Genomic DNA, 20556 nt, shown 5'->3' with positions numbered 1-20556 from the left:
TCTCAGGAAACAAACTGAGGGTTGCTGGAGTGGTGGGGGGTGGGAGGGATGGGGTGACTGGGTGATAGACATTGGGGAGGGTATGTGCTATGGTGAGTGCTGTGAATTGTGTAAGACTGTTGAATCACAGGTCTGTACCTCTGAAACAAATAATGCAGTATATATTAAGAAAAAAAAAGAAGAAGAAGAAGATAGCAGGAGGGGAAGAATGAAGGGGGGGAAATCGGAGGGGGAGATGAACCATGAGAGACGATGGACTCTGAGAAACAAACAGGATTCTAGAGGGGAGGGGGTGGGAGGATGGGTTAGCCTGGTGATGGGTATTAAAGAGGGCATGTTCTGCATGGAGCACTGGGTGTTATGCACAAACAATGAATCATGGAACACTACATCAAAAACTAATGATGTAATGCATGGTGATTAACATAACAATAAAAAATTTTAAAAAATAAAAAAATTAAAAGAAGAAGATAGCAGGAGGGCAAGAATGAAGGGGGTAAATCAGTGCGGGAGACGAACCATGAGAGACTATGGACTCTGAGAAACAAACTGAGGGTTCTAGAGGGGAGGGGGGTGGGGGGATGGGTCAGCCTGGTGATGGGTATTAAAGAGGGCACGTTCTGCATGGTGCACTGGGTGTTATACGTGAAGAATGACTCATGGAACACTACATCAAAAACTAATGGTGTAATGTATGGTGATTAACATAATAAATTTTAAAAAAAGTGAAAAAAAAACTAACATGGCATGCTTCCTCTCATTATGTTTAAACATATCACATATTCTGTCACCTGCCTCTCTCCCTCTTCCTCCTTCTCTTCTCTTTTCTTTTTTCTTTCTTTCTTTCTCTTTCTTTTTCTTTCTTTCTTTTTCTCTTTCTTTCTCCTTTCTTTCTTTCTTTCTTTCTTTCTTTCTTTCTTTCTTTCTTTCTTTCTTTCTTTCTTTCTTTCTTTCTTTTCCTTCTTCCTTCCCTCCCTCCCTCTCTCCCTTCCTTCCTTCCTTTCCTCTCTTTTTTTTCTTTTCCTCCTTCCTTTGCTTACTCCCCTGTGTCTTTCCTTCTGTCCCTCCTTCCTTCTTCCCTCTCTTCCTTTATTCTTTCTCCCTCTTCATCTCCTTGCCTCCCTGGTGACTCTGTCTTCCTGACCAGGTCTATATAGGTTGTTCCCTAGTTCTGCTGCAAAGCTGTCAACCTGGAACATTCCTTCACAATCATTTGAAGAATTGCTTCTGGTTCTCTTTTCTGTTGAATCTGCTGTTTTTAGATTCTGTTACTTCTTCTTTTTTTTTTAAGATTTATTTATTTATTTTGAAGGGCAGGGGAGGAGCGGAGGGAGAGGGAGAGAGAGAATCTCAAACACATTCCCTGCTGAGCACAGAGCCCTATGCTGGGCTTGGTCCTACAACCCTGAGATCATGACCTGAGCCAAAACCAAGAGTCGGATGCTCAACTGACTGAGCCACCCAGGTGTCCCCTAGACCCTATTTCTTCTTGCTCTATGCCCTTATTTTGGCAAGTTAAAGAAGCTTTCAAAGAATGGGTTCAAGGGAAGTCAGTTTTTGGAATCTTTTCTATCTGAAACAGCTTTAATCTACGTGTATACTTGAATGACAATTTGCCTGGCTATATAGAGTTCTAGGTAGAAGATATTCTCTCAAAATTTGGAAGATATTTTATTGTCATTTAGTTTCCTGTGTTACCATTGAGAAATAGGGAGCCATTCTGATTCCTGAGATTCCTATTGTACTTTACCTGTTTATATTCTCTCTGGAAGCTAACCTCTACTATGAAATGTCATGGTAATGGATGGTTGCAGGAGCACATCCCACCCCACCACTGCCTCATTCATTTTGAGGAGGTGTGAGAGGCCCTATCAACCTGGAAACCCTTCAGTTCAAAGCACATTTTCCTTCTTCATTTTATGGAGTTAGTTTTATTAAGGCACTGCCTGCCTGGATCGTTCAATTTTTAAAAACACCTCCTTCTCGTTTTCCATCTCTTGTTCTTTTAATTCAGCTTAGTTCTTGACTTCTAGCTTTCAAACTTCCTGTTGAGTTGTTATCTTATTATCATATTTCAATTTTCATGAGCCTCCTTTTTTATTGTCTTGCTGCTGTTCTCTGAATTTTTTAAGAATATAACTCCTGTTTTTATTCATGAATTAGATATCATTCTTATCTCTGATGACTTCATCTGTTTTTTGTAAGCGTTCTGTTCTCTAACTGCTTCCTGTCTTCTGTTTGTTTGTGAGTCTTTCACATCAGAGGCTTTCTGCATATTTAGATATTTTGTAGTCTCTACATCAGGTAATAAAAAGTGGAGTAGATATTCAGCATGTATGGTAGGGGCTTCACTGCAGGGTGATTATGCAGAGACCTGGTTAATTCATCAGGGACTGCAACTGTTAGTTTTTTCTCAGAATGGTGAGGTGAGAGGAACCCTCTGACCACTGTGTGGAATTTTGCACATTGCTGCCAGCATCCTTGCGGCCAGATGAGGAGAGGGCTGGCTATCTTCCTATCTAGTCTATAGGACTTTCCCTTGCTCTTTCTTCCTCCATTCTGCCTGGCAACCTTGAGTTCAGAGACACTCCAGAAAGTAAACTTCCAGTTTTCTGCAAAACTGGGAAAGAAATGTCACCTGATGGCATGGGGTAGGTGAGGGAATCTGAGGTACTAACTCTCTCTCTCTCTCTCTCTTTTTTTTTTTTTGGTTTTATTAGCTCTTCAACCAGTCCTCTGGTTTTAGCTCTACCAGCACTCTGTGTCCACGGGTTTCTGCTGCCTGTAATTCTCAAGTCACTCTGGAATTCTGTCTTATAAACGTGCCTTCTAAGTTTACCATCATCTAGGTTTATTGTTCAGCTTTCTCTGTGCTGCTATTTCACTTACCCCTCAACGATCAGATTTCCAGTTTCCAAAAAGTTGTTACTTTTGTTTGCTTAGTCTCCTTCTCTCTCTCTCTTTTATTACCTTGAGGGTTTATGCCTTTTTATGCCTTTTTGTCTTGTTTTGTTTTAATTTGTTTCTTTGCTGTCATTTTTAAAGTGGGATTTTAAGAGGAAACAGAGATAAAAATACATGTTCAACATACCATATTTAACCATGAGTCCAATCATCCTTTTTGTTCTTGACATATTTCATTAGTATTCATGGTTTCTAAGAAAAAAAGAGGATTTTAAACTATTTCTTCTATAGATGCTAATTTTTGAATGTGTTTAATTCCTTAGGATGCCTCACTGATGGACATGAATTCCTTCAGCCCTATGATGCCAACATCCCCTCTGTCAATGATAAATCAAGTCAAGTTTGAAGATGAGCCAGATTTGAAAGATCTCTTCATTACAGTTGATGAACCTGAAAGCCATGTTACTACAATTGAAACTTTCATTACTTACAGGATTATTACTAAGGTAAATTTTTAATAAATACTTTCTTGAATACAGTTGCTCTCTGAACTTTTGGAAGTGCTTTTTGTTCACTATGACTTTCAACAGTAGATAATCTTAGCTGAATTGACTTACTGTTTTTCAACCATTTTGGGTAAGACATTGCATCTGATCTATCCTTCCCTTGTTCTGTATGAAATCAGTGAAATTCAGATTACAACAGTCACTCATCTTTTAGCACTTATGCGTCTTGAAAGAGGAACATTTAGTTTCTAGTTTCAAAAATTATGAAGAAATATCTTAGGAAAAGAAGAGCTTCAGTTTTCTAATAAAGAAAACTATTTAAAAACTTGATATAATACATATATACACAAATATATACATATATGTATAATATATATAATGTTGTAGCATATCTTCTGAAGATTACAAAATATAATTTCATTTGTTTTCCAAATAAGAGCAAGTGGCTGCTTTATAAGATACTGTTAGTTCTCCAATAATTCAAAGGCAGAGTAAATCTAGAACCAAATCTTCTTAATCCTAGGAGAAGACTCTGTAAAAAAGACAGTTTACTTCTGACAGAATAAAACAACCAAATAGTATAACTGGGTTTTTTTTTTAAATCCTTATGTACTAGCAGCCTTTAAGAATTATATTCATAAGTTGTAACATTTTCTTTTCTTTTTTTTTTTTAAAGATTTTATTTGAGAGAGAGAGAGCCCGAGTGGGGAGAAGGGGCAGAGGAAGAGGGAGAAGCAGTCTCCCCACTGAGCAGGGAGCCTGCGCGGGGCTTGATCCCAGGACCCTGGGATCATGACCTGAGCCGAAAGCAGATGCTTAACCATCTGAGCCACCCAGGCGCCCCTATAATATTTTCTTTATGAAGCCCCACCCTAATCTCTTTTGTAGTACATCTTTTTTGTAGCTGAAAAGGGTTTGGACCATCTTCCTGTAATCACTTCTTCCAGTGCAAATTCCACCTTGCTGCTAGTTATATTTCATAAAAATATATTGATCTCTTCACTCAGATTCTTAAAATCCTTCCTTGGTTCCTCATTTCCTATAGAACAAAGTACAAATTCCTTTGAATGACATACAAAGAATTTCTCAGTCTGATGCCAGCTTACCATATAAGACTCATCTCCTACCTCCCCATTTTTAATACTCCTGCTCTCCACTCAACTAGAACTATTTTTGTTATCTGAATACTCTAGGATATTTCTTTTTTTTTTTTTTATAAGATTTTATTTATTTATTTGAGAGAGAGAGAGAGAGCCAGAGAGAGAGAGAGCAGGAGTGGAGGGGAGGGGCAGAGGCAGAAGCAGGCTCTCCAATGAGCAGAGAGCCCTATGTGGGGCCCGATCCCAGGACCCTGAGACCATGACCTGAGCCAAAGGTGGACGCTTAACCGACTGAGCCACCCAGGCGCCCCTCTAGGGTATTTCTTACTCTCATTACTTGGCATTTACTTCTCCTTATTTGCTATGTCCTTCCTCTTCTAGAGGAAGAATAAACTACTGTTTATTTTCAGCAACTCAAAATGATGCCTGCTCCCCCCTCCCCCCGGCACCTGCAGGCTCAAGTCCTCTTTCTTTCTTCTGTTTTCTCATGTTGTCCTAATTGGATTCTTAAAGAATGTAAAACACTGGAGTCAATATAGCAAAGAAATTAAAGGTCTATATTTAATCCTTCTAAGCCTCAGGGTTTTTTTTTTTTTTTTTAAATCTATAAAACAGAAATGATAATCGAATCTGGTTCTGTAGAGTTGCTGTAAGAATTGATTTAGGATTGGTAATCAATGCAAAACACTTAGCAGAATGCCTGTCACATAATACATGTTCAGTACTCGCCTATCTGTATGTGTTTATTTGTATTTATTCCTAACAAGTCTGTGAGCTTCTTAAGGAAGGTAATTGTATCTTCAGTTATCCATATTTCCAAACACAATCCTTAGGATATAGTAAGTAAGCAATTTAACTTTTCGGTGAATGGATGAGTGAAGAAATTTATGGTATCATACTTATATCAGGATGCTGTAGAGCAAGACAGCATGGAATTGAATCTTGATGACTCCCCTTTCTTGCTATGTGTCTTGGGCAATTTAATTAACCTCTCTATGCTTAGTTTCTTCAGTTATAAATAAGATAACAGTACTAACCTTGTAGGGTCTTTGTGAATATTTAATGTGTTTATACAGACATACTGCTAAGAATAGAACCAGATTTCTCCTGGTATTACTATTTTAATTATAAGCACCCGTTGTTATCTTCCTTCCTAGCAAAGAATTTGTGTGACTGACTAATTTTCCCATCATTATTAGTTTCTCTTAGAAAGACACTTTTTTATAAGCCATCATGTGAATTTTACTCTAATCACTGACATATAATTCTGATGAGTTATTCAAATTTACATTGTACTTTAAATGTACTGTTCTCATTGTAGTATTAGTAGTGATAATATTACAGTGTGTTTAACTAACATTTATTGTGTGATTATTTTGTGCCAGGCAATGTTCTAACCACTTTATACATATTAACTTATTTAAAGCTTAACAATGGGGGCGCCTGGGTGGCTCAGATGGTTAAGCGTCTGCCTTCGGCTCAGGTCATGATCCCAGCGTCCTGGGATCGAGCCCCGCATCGGGCTCCCTGCTCAGCGGGGAGCCTGCTTCTCCCTCTCCCTCTGCCTCTCTCCCTGCTCATGCTCTCTCTCTCTCTCTCTCTGTATCCCTGTGTCTCAAATGAATAAATAAAATCTTTAGAAAAAAAAAAAAACAATGATCCTAGGACCTAAATGTTATGAGTTATCCCCATTTTGTGCATGAGGACCCTGAAACTCAGTTGCCAAAGGTCACACAACATAATGATTACCTGAGCTGGGATTTAAATCCAGACCATTTATGTTCACACTGTATGTGTTTTCTGTGCATCTCTACATGGTTATGGCCAACTATCTTTCGTTTCATTTTTATGAAATAACCTATTATACAATAAATCCCTTTGTTCTACTTCTGATTATTTTTACTATATCCTAGTATTTAGACTAAACCTATATATGCTAAAATATGCCTTGCAGATACAAATATATAAATATTTAGTAGATGGATATTATGTTATCAAATAGTCTTTTCTTTGTTATTCACTTATTATCATTTATTCACTTTCTCATATATTCAATGAAGTTTTGTTGAGTGACAGTTACGTCCTGGGTACTGTGCTTGTATTTTGAGACAACACCAGCAATCAAGACAGACATAACCCTCTGCCTTCATGGAGCTTTCAATCTAGGGGGGTGATGGATATTAAACAATTACATGCTTAATTATTTAATTATTTAAAAATTACAGATGCTATGATTTTATGAGTACAGGCACCCCATCTAGTTTGGAGGTTCAGAGGTGGCTTCCTTGAGAAAGTTTTAGTTTTATGAAAATTTGTATTTATGACATTAAGATTATAAGGGTAAATGCACATATACATGCGCACGTATGTACACTGACGATATCTACTTAGCAATACTTAAGAATGACCTGGCTGTAAATAATGATGAGTGTCAGGAAGCCCATGTTCCTGGCATCTCTTCTCCTTGTGGAAAATTACCCTTTACTTTCCAGGTTAGACTATCTGAAGTGACTGCTCTAAAGTATTTTCTCTTTTGGAGATCAAGAGATGTGCCTTCCTTTACTACATATAGAAACAAGAGTGAGGAGGTTTAACAAGGGTCTTCTCTCTCACATCCTCATCATGAAGACAGACTCCTAAATGTCTACCAGTATGGAGTAGGGGTTAAAATATATTCCTGATTCTCAGATTCATTTTCCCTCAAAAACAGTTTTCTAAATCCTCTGAGCCTAGAGTAACTGCCCTTGACCAAAGGTCAGTGTTTGTTGAATGAGTGCATTTAGGGGTATAGATCACATGAGTCTATTCATCCTAAACTTCAAGTACCCAAGCTTTTAAAGTCAAGTGTGAGAAATTAAACACCATTTACCATATAGCTTCCATAGAAAACTGTATCCTATATTAGAAGCATTATTTGTACTTCAAATTAACTTTTTGGAACACATGTTCTTTCTAAGTTGGAGATCTGTCATCAAACTGTGTTATTCCTATAGTTTGCAAGTTTCTATCTATCTTCTAATGACCAAAATTGGCCACTTTAGATGAGACAACGATTCTGTCCCTGCTGTTGGGAAATTAACCATGATCTGAGCCCAGCTGATAATACTTGTTTTCCTTGCCATATCTTAGTCTTATAACTCCTTGGGAATAGAATAAATTCTTAAAGTAGCACAAAAGAACACACTGTCTTTGAGACTTGTACTTATCTTCTGTTTTCTTCCTCTGCTATTGCAGTATGTTAGAAAACTCTTCTAAGTCAATGACTGAGTGTGGGGATAGAATCAACCAATTATTTGACTTGATTTTACATCTTCCTCTTGCCAGAATTTATATCAGATTGTTCTATGTTTACTTAAAGTGTTGAAAATTCTTGAGGACATATAAAGCTCTTAACTGCCCAATTTTTTAGTATTTTAGTGTTGGTTATGCCAATTTATATTTTTGGAAATTGGTAGTGAACCTATACATATGTGCCACGTACAAGAAGGTGTTCAATAAGTATTTTTTAATGAGTGACTATAAACCATGTTTTATGTGTATATATGTATGCATATGTGTGTATTTGCATATATATGTACATATACCAACTCGTATATATGTTGTTAAACTGTGTTTCTACTAGATTTAGTTTTCCTATTTTTACCATTTCCATAACTTGTACCCATAGTTAAGATTTCATAGTGTTTTGTGAACATTTAGTTCCTTAGACTTCTGCATCTCATTTGCCTCCACTTTTCCCACTAAAAAGGAAATGTTTTGATAAAATATATTGTATGATATTCTAAACATTCATTTTAAAAGAATAAACCTTGGAAAGTATAACTTTTGTGAACCTTATTTCATGACAATTAAGATTGCATCTATGACTTGAACTACTTAATTTTACGATTGCATTCATCTATGTGGGTGATTGATATTTCTGGTGAGTGCGAAATATGCATGCAGTGTGTTATTCCATCATTATTCCTCCAGGAAAATTTCAACCTTAATATTAATGTGTATAATTTTTAATATGCAAAAATTTTAGTTAATGCAATATTGGTGTGAGTGTGTATTAGATAATCTTTTTTTATTTGGTTTGGGATCCATGCAGTGGAAGTGAGGTTGATATTGTACCCATGTTCTTCTTGTCATATGTGTTGGCATAGATTTTTGGTTTGTTGAGAACAGATATTTTAATTTATTTGCTTAATTTTTAGGAGTTTAGGCATATAACTCAAAATCCCTTAAGAAATGACAGGAAGATTTTCTTTTCACATCAAATCTTCATTAATAACATTTTTTAAAAAGTGGTAAAATCACTCTGTAAAATGTTAGAATTTTCATATACTAAAAGCAAATTTTACCAAAGCAATTCATTTGAGCAAATTCCAGGAAAACATTTTTTCTCAGTTATGTTCAGGTTATTTTCCAAATTACAAAAATAGAACTTTCCTCAAATTCTGAATTCTAATCATCTTGAGAAAAATATATTTGAAACCTAAATTCAGAACACACTTTCTTGTTAGCAAGAAAGTCACGCCAAATATAATCGTAGTTAAAATCTTGTGGAAGGCAGATGGCTGCTCTAAGACAGATTTTTCAGTTTGGATTTTAAATTTGAGCATGATGTTTGCTTTCTTTCTGGAAATACTGAAAAGTTTGCTTTGTTTCATCTGCTACATGAATTGATGACTGCAAAAAAAGTACAGGCTGACAAACACTGAATAATTAGAATTTGTTAATTTTTCTTAGAGACCCATTTATTTCAGAATGTCTAAAATAACATTAGGCAAATGTCTTCCGTCTCATATTGCGTGTGCTGTTATTTTCTCCTTCTTTCTTCAGACATCTCGTGGGGAATTTGACTCCAGTGAATTTGAAGTTAGGAGACGTTATCAAGATTTCCTTTGGTTGAAAGGAAAACTTGAAGAAGCACACCCCACTCTGATTATTCCAGTAAGTCTACATTTTTTTTTTCCATAGGGTGGCTACCATTTTGTCTTGTGAATCATTAGAATGCTGAAAACCTAATGTCAGACCTTTAAATTTAGTGTAACTCATTGATCTTAGAAACATTTGCTCTTAAACATTCAATCTATGTACAGATTTGTTTTTCTAAACTATTCTAAATATGTTAAGATTTTGCAGGTTTTGGTTCTGGCATTGTGAATCTTGAAAAATTATTTTTATAAGAAATCATCACATGTTTGAATAGTCTTCCAGAAAGGAAGAGTACAGAATTTCTTGTAATCCCATGCCACATAATGCTCAGATACGTTTTAAAATTTTTTTGCCTCAGCCATTGCCTGAGAAGTTTATCGTGAAAGGAATGGTGGAACGCTTTAATGATGACTTCATCGAGACACGCAGGAAGGCACTGCAGAAATTCCTGAACCGAATTGCTGATCATCCAACTTTAACATTTAATGAAGACTTCAAAGTGTTTCTTACTGCACAAGCTTGGGTAAAGAATTTTGATTTATACTCATATAATCCTTTAGTGTCTTTATGTATAGTAGGTTGTACGCTTCCTCTTGTCTATCTTTAAATCAGGCAGCAGCGTCCTTGAATTAAGATGGATTATCAGACCTTCGAGAGATATCCTTCAGATTTAACCCTGTGTCAAATCTACATGTAAACATCACAGACATCTTTTATCTTCCTCACATACACATGTTATATTTCTCTTGGTAGCTGATTTTTTTATAATGTCAGGGTATTCCTTGCATATATAGCTAATACTGAACATATACAAATATATTTCTTTTATAACGGGTTAGGACTTTTCAAGTTAGGATAAAAGTCTTTATTAAATGGATAGATGGTTGGATGGATAGCCAGATAGAGAATACAGTTTTCTTATTTTTCTTTCAATTACCTAATGAAGGGAAGGGGGCGTATCTATTTCTAATCCAGAAACTTTATGTGTTCCTCTTCTTTTTTCTTGTCACCTATGAAAATATAACTCACCAAGAAAAAGAATGGATAGGGAAGATGGTCAATATGAAATGATTGCTGACCAATATTGAGTTTTATATCTCTCAGTTGTTGCCAAAGTGACAGAGGCTTGAAAGTGTTTCGTCTCAGTCTTGGCAGATAGTACTACTTTTTGGAAGCCCTTTGAGACTTCTGTGAAATGAATTTGTGGCCTGACTCCAGAACCTTAGAAGCTGCTAGAAACATTCTCTGTAGTCAAGATTCACAATAATAGCTTGCCAGTTGTGACTTGTGCTGTCTCTGATAATGTTAACTATATCAAGAGATGCTGTAGCACTCCTGGAGAGATGTGTTACCTGGTCAAGGGGTGGCATCTGTGGTTATATGCTCATAAAATCATACTGACTTGGAAGCAAACAAGTTTACTTTCTATGTATTCTTCTATGTAAGACCTTCAGGAAAGAAAATCTGGATAAATATGTTATTTAATATTTGGGTAAATAATACATAATAATATTTTTATCTGTGGACTTGGTAGTCAACAGTATTATTTATAGATTTTTTTTTCGTGGTGGGTAACCTTTTATTTGATCAACTTTTATTTGATCCCAAACCTATGTTTACAAGTGGTATAACCATCACCAGGATCCCTTGGTCTTCTTCTTGGTGTTCTTTTTCAATATGCTATACTTCTAAAGGGTTACTTTTGTGTGGTGTATCCTTTTCTTGCATTTCTTCTTTTTGCAAGTCTGTAGCCCTCCCTCCCAGATTAACTATGAAACAGCCTGCTACATACATTCTTAAAAATCTTTCTCTACAGCCAGCCAGCAAGTAGAGGTAGTGTCACAGTTTACCCAACTTCGGTTGACTGAAGAGCTCTCTATGGTCAGGGAGTATCTATTTACAAACTATTGTAGAAACAGTACAAAGAAAAAGCTAGTTAGTGCTGAGCAGTGAAGCCTCTGGAGTCAGACTGATCCTTGTTCAGCACTTAATTGCTCTTGGACTTAGAGCAAGCTCCCTAACCTTCCTGTGCTTGTATTTTCTTCTGTAAAATGAGGATAATAATAGAACCTACCTCGTAGTGTTATTGTGAGTTATAGATGAAAAAAATGTGAGTATAGTGCCTGGAACATACTAAGCTCTCAATACATGTTAGCTATTATTATAACTGAAGAATTAATGAAATTTTCCTTTTTTTTTTTTTTCAGGGAGTAGTTTAGACCCTAAGAAATCTTCTCTCAATCATTTTCCCATTAGATTCCTGTTATAAAATATAGATTGCATTTCATATTATCCTCTTATCTTTTCCAACATCTTAAGCACGATCCCCTTTGTTAAACCTCGTTCTTTTAAAGATCCATGCTGAGAGGAAGCAGGTATACATGTTTCACACGAGTACTTTGAAAAGGAATATTATCAAGAAGGCAGACTTAGAGGAAGAACTGTGCCCCATTAAAACTCAGCTGCTTCAAACTACATGAAAAAAAAGTATATGAAACATTTTTATTCTCTCTCCTTCCAATCAGATTTCCTTTTGTTGGGAATATTGGAATATTTGCTTCAGCACAAATATTTCATTTGTCTGTCTGTCTGTCTGTTTCTAGGAACTGTCTTCTCACAAGAAGCAAGGGCCTGGATTGCTCAGCAGGATGGGGCAGACAGTCAGAGCTGTCGCGTTATCAATGAGAGGAGTGAAAAGCCGCCCGGAGGAGTTCATGGAAATGAATAACTTTATTGAAATATTTAGCCAGAAAATAAATTTGATAGATAAAATATCTCAGAGAATTTACAAGGAAGAAAGGGGTATGTAGAATCACTGGAATGTGATCACAAAGTTGTTCAGTTTCTGACAGATCTTCACATTTGCTGGTGTAGTAAAGCCACGTGAAGTTAGCATTTCTTCCTGGTTCTCTCTTAAGACTTCCGTCTCTCTGCTTACAGCCCGCATCTGTTCTTGCATGCCGTTTACTTTCTCCATTAGAGCGTTGCTTTAAATTCCTGGTCTGATCTTTTCAAGGTCCCTGCCCTGTCCGATTCTGATGCTTGCTTGTCTCTTTAAATTATCTTTTTTTTTTGCCTTTTATTATGCCTTGTGGTTTTTTTTTCTTAATAGCCAGACGTGATGCTGGGTAGAAGGAACTGCTGTAAACAGGCCTTTAGTAATGCTCTAAGTAAGGCGTGGGGGAGGAGAAAGCTTCTATAGTTTTAAATATAGAAGAGTTCTATAGTTCTAAATATAGAAGAAATTGTTATACCTGAAAGGTTCTATAGTTTTGCAATCAGGTCTCAGTCTTTTAGTGAGAGCCTGTGCTTCTGGACTGTGAACTTCACAAGAATTTCTCAGTTTTCCCCTCCCTGCTTCGTTGGGACAGAATGGCCAGAGTGGGCTGGAGTTGAGTATCTTCCTTTCTCTGGTTAACTAGTGTCCCCTCAGGGCAGGCCTTTGTTGAGAAGAACAGATGCTCTGGCTATTTCAAAATGGTTCGTTTTCCCCTGCAAGAAGCAGGAGTGGTTTTTATTCAGTATTTACTGTGGGAACCTCGTTGAACTCCTCCGGGTAAATCCCACAATATTGTGGGGGCTCCCCATGACTGGGTCCTCCTGAAGGTTTTAGCTCTTAAAGTTGTCCACCCTGAGCCCCCAGCAGTCCCTCAGTCACAGTTGCAGTCTCCCTACCCCAGCAGTGGGTGGCTGGAGGTGGTTCCGCTCTTTAGTGTATGCCCAGGAACCCACAATTCCTTGTATTCACCTGTCTTTCCAACCTGGAGGGCAATGGTTTGTCCTGTGTCCTCTCCTATCTTCCAGAGTCAAGAAAAGTTGTTCATTTTTCAGTCTCTTCAGCATTTTACTTAGGATTGAGGAGTGACGTCTAAGCTCCTTACATGAGGAATCACATAACATTAAGTTAGAATTTCACCTTCAAGTGTGGCTTATGCCCAGACCTACTGAGAACATCTTTGATTTCTATACGATTTTGAAGGTAGTCATGGCCAGTCCCCATTTGCGTTAATCAATCACTAGCTATTCTTGTTCCCATATTTAAAGTAATAGTGGCAAAGTAAGCCCTGAGCTTCAGATTTTGAATGTAGTTGTATGAAGTTGGTCTCAAATGTACAACATGGATCATAGCTTAAAATCAAAAAGGTGATGTTTAAGAAAATCAGGTGTCCACATTTCCTAGTGGTATTTTTGGAACAAGTACTCTCTATTGGGCCTGTCCCAGCATGGCAGAGAAATTTATATATTGGAAATTAGGTCCCTCTTTCTATTTTCTGTCACCATTTCCTTTTTCAATTTTCTTATTTTTTTTAGTTTATAAGTTAGACTTTATTCCATGATGATTTTTTTTCCAATTCCATGATGACTTTTTGCTAATTTTCTAATTGCATTTAACTACATTAAAAATAGGTGGCTAAGTCAATTTATATTACTTCCTGATATAAATTGGTTTGAGAGTCTCTATATTGATGGCTTATTTTTTGTTGTTGTTGTTATTTTCTGGGTTCCCCCCTTAAACAGTAAATTCCATCAGAACCAAAAAGGGAAAAGATTTATTTTATTTCTAGTATCTAGATAGTACTTAACACATAGTAGGTGCTCAACTAAAACCTGTTCAATGATTGAAAAAATAAATGAATTAACATATCATTTGGTGGTAGGAAAATTTGCTTTATCAAGAATCAATTGGTTATCAAAAGAAATATAGAAAAAATTGTTATAGCTGAATGTACGTTTCCCTTTACCTTTTTTTTCCAATGCACTGATACTTGATGATGTCATTGTGGTAACTGAATATAGTTTAATAATTTCTTTTAAGACTTATTGGTCTGCCCTTGTTATTTACCATTTGTCTTTTTTTTTTTTTTTTTTAATCTCAAGAGGCTAATTGTTTTGAGTGGGTTCTGTGATTCCAGTTCTGTTAAGTATATTCTTGATGCATAGTTAAGTGGGATAGCGATTCAGAGAAGCTGCTGGAAACTCTTGAGATGTAGGAGTTTTGTAGAATATCAATGTGCTGCTTCACATTTACTGGTGCAAGGGAATAGTTTTAAAATTTTTGGTATACTCTAAAGTTGGTGAAATGCTCAGAAGGAAAGCTGGATTTTATGGTAGATTATAAATTTGAGTTCTAATTTTCAGGGAGTGATTGCCACTGGCCCAAACTTGAGGGATTTCTTAGTCTTTCCAATGTGAAGCCCACTTGTCAGATTCTATTAAAAATGTTGGAATGTTTTCATTTGTAGCCTTGGGAGCCTAAGCTATATAGGACATTTCATTCATATTCAAATCATGAAAATTTGGTGATCATAACTAGTGGTTTCTCTTTTTAAAAATTTCTTATTCAAATTTTGGGGCACCTGGGTGGCTCAGTTGGTTAAGTGTCTGCCTTTGGCTCAGGGTCCTGGGATAGAGCCTGGTCAGGCTCCCTGCCCAGCAGGGAGTCTGCTTCTCCCTCTCTCTTTGCCCCTCCTCTGCTCGTGCTCTCTCTCTCTCTCAAATAAATAAATAAAATCTTAAAAGTTTTTTTATTCAAGTTTTTTTCTTTGATCTTGTTTTCTTTTGTGTTCCCCAGTTTATTTGCCATATTTGTATTGACCACATGCTGTGATGCTTCTCTGTACTGGAGGCTAAAGGAGGAATAAAATGGTACCTGTCCTTGAGCTCAGAGTCTAGTTGGAGAAACAGATATATTAATAGACATTACAGTGCAACTCATTAAGTGTTTGCATATAAATGTGATCTGAGTGCTGTGTAAGCACAGTGTAGAATTTTAGGAAAGCTCTCTATATAAACATAAATATTGCAGGGTTTAATGATACACACTGATGTATACAAAAATTGAGAAAAAGAGATAAAGGAAAACATTTTTCTTTGCTAGAAATATTAGTTTAATATGGCCATTACTTAAAACAAAGGATAGGCCTAGATCAGGAGGGTGCAATTGGAAAGGCTCTAGTGGTCATGAAACCTAATACCTTTATTCAGTGACAACTAATATTTCCGTTATTTTTAAATTTTTAAAAATATTTTTCAGCTTGCTTGATCATATGAACTTTTGATATTTTAATAGTTTAGAGTAATATGACATATTTCAACTAACCCTAATGAGTAGTAAGATGATAAAATATAGAGAATTTCATTGTATTTAATGGATATTAGACAAAAAATTGCTCACTGCTTATACATTCTCTACCATAAAAAGCTATTATTTATCAAAGATGATAGTACAAAAGAAAAAATGTAAAAATATTCAGATTTTAAAATGAAATCCAAATTTTTGAATTAATGGCTTATCAAGCACTGAATAATCTTTTGTTGTTCATTCGTTCTCTCACTAATATGAGAATATTTATTGAACATAGTATGTAGCAGGCTTTGAGATAAAAGAAAATAATGAGACTCAGCCCCTATTTTAAGGAGCATATGGCCTAGGAGCATATGATTTATGCAAGCAATTATAATAGAAAGGAATAATACAAGCATAAAATTATGATAGGCATTAATAGAAATATAAAATTATGATCAGCTCATTGAGGAGAAAGCATCTACAAATCTTTTGGAACAGAATCAGAAGGAATTTATTTGTGCTAGGATTTAAAGGATTAGAAGTAGCTTGTCAGATGGTAGGAATGGCAAAGGGCAAGGCAAAGGGATATATGTAATGTTTAAATGAGGAGAAATCATGAGATATTCATGAATGAGTAATTATTTTGGCCTGAATTAAAATATCTTTGGGAGAGAATCTCAAGGGTTGGACCTGGAGAGGCAATGTAGGGACTGATCATAAAGGACTTTCTAATTCAGTTAAGAAGCTTCAATGTTTGTATACTGTGACAAAAATTAAAAGAGGGAGAATAGTTAGAAGTCCCTTGCGGTAGTGTAGTTATAGATGCTGATGAGCTGATGACAGTGGAAGCAAGAATAGATAGATAGATGGATGGATGGATGGATTGATGGATTGGTGGGTGGATGGATGGATATTAAGAAATATTGGAATTGGTGATTGAGTAGCTCTGTGCAGGTATGTGTATAGGATGATACCTGGATTTTTTGCTTAGATCACTGGAAACAATTACTGTTAAGTAGGATATGTATTCAGGAGAAGGGAAGAAAGAAGACAAGTTTGTTTAGGTAATGTTGCCTCTGAGACACTGAGGTATAGTTTATTTGGTAGGCAGATGTCCATGATAGATGACGGTGATCGTATAATTTATATTCTAAGCCAGGATACTTTTGAGAGTGAAAAAGGTGGCTGTTGCTGATCACTCTTGGACAGTAGTCATTCAAGAACTGGCCTGAGTGGATTGGAATGACCGCTCAATTTGATGAAAGAGAATATCCATCTTTTTATGTGCATTTGGAAGAATATATGCACAATGAAAAAAATAACTTTCTTACTGTCTTTAGTATAGGGGCTTTTAAAGCTTCTATAAATTGAAGGACTTAACTTTTGTTTTTAGAATATTCTGATGAAATGAAAGAATACGGCCCGATTCATGTTTTGTGGTCAGCGTCAGAAGAAGATCTGGTTGATAGTCTAAAAGGGGTTGCCAGATGCCTTGACCAATGCTGTCAGGCCACTGAGAAACGGATGTCTGGACTCTCAGAGGCCCTGCTTCCTGCTGTACATGAGTATGTGCTTTACAGTGAAACGGTAATGGTAAGAATGCCTCGTTACACTTTCGCCTTAGTCCCCAACCTGATTGTAAGCTTTACAAAGGTGGTTTCTATTTCTCTTGTTTCACCACTGTCCTCCTGTCTGAGCAGAATGCTTTGCATATAAAGATACTCCATAAAGATTTGTTCACTATGTGAGTGAACTGATGAGTAGCAGAATATGTTAATAAAAGGCAGAATACTCAATAGCAACAAGGACGTGTAAGATTACACGTAGATCTGAAACATCCTCAGTCAAGATTTACATAGAGGATATGATTAGTTTTTCCAAGCTTTTAAAAGTTTACTTTAAAAATTTTTAGTGCTTTAGAAATTTCTTTTCATGAAAGAGTTGCTTACCCCCTTCTAGGTACATTTGATTTAGCAATTCATTTATCATTATGTACAAAGTACTTGAGTGGATCTTGATGTTTGTTCCGTTTTCTGGGTGCTTCTAAAAAGAAATCCGTTAAGTTAAAATGTGTTTCTTTCACTGGTTGCAAAGGCTTTTCTTCCTCTTGTATCAAAGTTTTGCATTTAACCTCCTCAATTCAAGTTAAGGTTTCCAGATATTTGGGATTTAGCAATGCTATCTGCAGAGCTAATGTTTTTCATCCTGTGTTATCCTCTGCGCACAGTACCTTGGCACAAACTGGTACCCTCAGGGTTCTGGTGTTTTAGCGTGGCCGTGGGGGCAGGAGTCTGCTTACATTCAGATATAGTCCATTTCTTCTGCCATTTCTAATCGGAGCCATGTTTTCATGTACTCTTGGTTTGGAGGGAATTTTTTTTTTTTTTTAATTTTGCTTCTGTCTTGGTAAGAAAAACTCTCTTAGCCTTTCAGCATGAGATCTGCCCCTTTTGTGCTTATCACATTTAGGTTTTTCTTTCAGAGCCATTAAATATTTTGTAGATATTTCAGGTTGCTGCCGTTACTTCCTTTTATTGGGGTCTTCTTTAAACAGACCCTTCTGGCTTCCCAAAAGCCTCTGAGGTTTCACTGTGGAGGAGTCTCCTCCTTGTCTCCATCAATCTCCTTGGCTACATTTCATTGTTTTGCTTCATTATTGATATCCTCCTTGTGTGGCTTTTCAAAGAGATCTGATTTGTATAATTAAAAATAGTATATTTTCCCTTAATTAGATGTTTTTCTCTTTATTATGTCAAGATGAAAATTATGTAATTTAAGTCATATATCATTATAGGTGTGGAAAAATTAATAATAGTAACCAGAAAGAACTGTTTTGTAGGTTCTCATTTGATTATATTATTTTGTAGATTCCCAGGGCATAATCAGTAGCATTTATATTGCAGTTCTGGTCTGTTTTGTATTGGAAGGTTTTCTTCAATGTGAGCTAAAATAATGAAGTGTATGCCTTGACAAAATGATTAAATTTGTGTAATTTTACTATTCGTCTTCTGAAGCAAACTCTTAAACTATTCTACCTATGTGAAGCACAGTACTTCATATTTATGGAAACAGACCTTAAATGAGACTAAATTGTAGTACGTGTCATTTGGGTTAGAGAAAGGAAGGGGTTCCTGATAGTAATGGCAATGAAACATTGAAATAAATGTAAAATATCTGTGATAATTAGCTGAATTTTCTATTGATTTCTTTGAAAATACAAGAAAGGTTTATCTCTTTTGAGTGTTTTAAGAGTGATTCCACCAGGCACAAAACTAGACTGGGTAATTTTCAGGATGCTTTTTATCCTTAATGCCTCTCAGTTCCCAAATACTATAGCCATCTTATCTGGCCTCCATTTAACTGTATTATAGGTAGGTTCTTAACCTTCCTCTGAAAACCCCTAAATGACCTGTGCCTCATTAAGGCTCTTCTCTTGTATGTCCTGCATTTCTACTCTTTCTGGTTGAATTGTTCACTTACCTGGAGCTTGTTTTCATTTTTCTTCCTTAACCTGTTTAGGCCACTTGTGTTCATTATCACAATTTTATTACTTAAACTAATATTGTGAAAACCAGTGAAAATGAGTACAAATAAAATGAGTCCTTGGGTCCATAAATTAGCCCAAGGAGCGTGTCTTGGAAGAAAAGTGAGTCACTCAGGGAAAGACATTGTAAAAGACTGGCAAACATTATAAAAGGTGAAGGTGAATTCTGCACTCAGATTCCCTCACGGGTGTTTTAAAGACACCAAAACATGAAATCATGATTATGCAAGAAAACAAGATGGAACTCCTCACAGTCAGAGAAGAGGCTGTGATTTCTCATCAAAAGCTTGGCTAATTGATTAATATTGATGTATTTTAAGCTAAGACAGAGTCTCAGAATGTGAGTGCACACTTCAGTTTTCTGATTCCCCACTATAATTAACTCTTTGATTAACCATGCCTTTGGAATTGGATAAGTGGGCTACCAATTATTACAGACATTTTAGGTGAGTGGCCCATGTGACGTCCCAACTGCGACCACTTTACACTATCACATGTATTTTCAGTGCTCTCACAGATTTTTGTTTGTTTGTTTGATTATTTGTTTTGCTTTTTTGCTCTTTTTGAAGAACTGTGTATGTCTAGGGTGTTCCATCAAGAGTTGTACATAAAATACCTAACCCAGTAAGATGTATATTGGGAAAATGAATAAAAGATTTGGGGGGGAAAAAGTCTCTTAAATGCTTGCTTTCAGTTTAGCTTTTAGAGATTAAAAAAAATTTTTTTTTCTTTAAGTCATTGTAATCCCAAATGACTGATGACTTGGGGGAAGAGATGCTATTTATATTCTAAAGTGTATATTTTTTTGTCATACAAATATTATTAAACCTAAGTGCAACCTATTCCATCCTTGTGTTTTGATATGAAGGGTGTTATGAAAAGGAGAGACCAAATACAAGCAGAACTGGATTCCAAAGTGGAAGCTTTGACGTATAAAAAGGCAGATACTGATCTGGTAAGTTTTTAAGTTTCTTGATCTTAATCATATAGGATTCATTGTCTTAAATTTTTATTAGTGGTATAGAACTCCATTGCATGCTTGTTTTTAAGGATTCAGCAAATGATACTAAACTTTCTTCTAAAAACCGATTATACATTGAGTACCCATTGGTCTGCAAGCTAAACAATGATGGTTTTCTGCTTTTCCATCTTATATTTTGTCTCTTATTATGAGTAAAGTTTGAAGTTAATTTTTTTTTTAAGTTAGAGTGTTAGTAGAAGGTATGGAAAGTACCTAACATTGTTCCAGAAGGTTAGTAGATAAATCCATTTTTTGCTCATTATATAAGGTTTTTATACAAAATAAGTCAATGTTCCTGTACAGTTTTCCCTAGTTCTTGTCAAAACCTTTAGAGAGGAAGTGTCTTTGCTTTCAAGTTTCATCCTTTCCTTGCAGTAGATTTTTATGGAAAATTTCAAACATAAAGAGTGATATAATAAATTCGTATACCCATCACTGGGCTTCATTCATTTCCGACATTTTGTCTGCCTTTCTTCATCTGTCTCTTTCCT

At 36.0% G+C, this 20556-nt stretch overlaps 1 protein-coding gene across 1 annotated transcript in view; it reads left to right on the top strand.

The window, feature by feature from the left end:
* SNX7 (sorting nexin 7) overlaps nt 1-20556 on the top strand; it is a 97439-nt gene that overhangs the window by 22966 nt on the left and 53917 nt on the right. The window contains exons 2-7 of the mRNA XM_036124381.2: nt 3228-3410; nt 9338-9448; nt 9792-9956; nt 12037-12235; nt 16894-17093; nt 19913-19999. Coding sequence (XP_035980274.1) covers nt 3228-3410; nt 9338-9448; nt 9792-9956; nt 12037-12235; nt 16894-17093; nt 19913-19999 — 945 coding nt within the window. The remainder of the gene's footprint in view (nt 1-3227; nt 3411-9337; nt 9449-9791; nt 9957-12036; nt 12236-16893; nt 17094-19912; nt 20000-20556) is intronic.

Source organism: Halichoerus grypus, chromosome 5 (assembly GCF_964656455.1).
Source record: "Halichoerus grypus chromosome 5, mHalGry1.hap1.1, whole genome shotgun sequence".
Taxonomy (NCBI): Eukaryota; Metazoa; Chordata; class Mammalia; order Carnivora; family Phocidae; genus Halichoerus; species Halichoerus grypus.
This window is presented reverse-complemented; position numbering and strand designations above follow the sequence as displayed.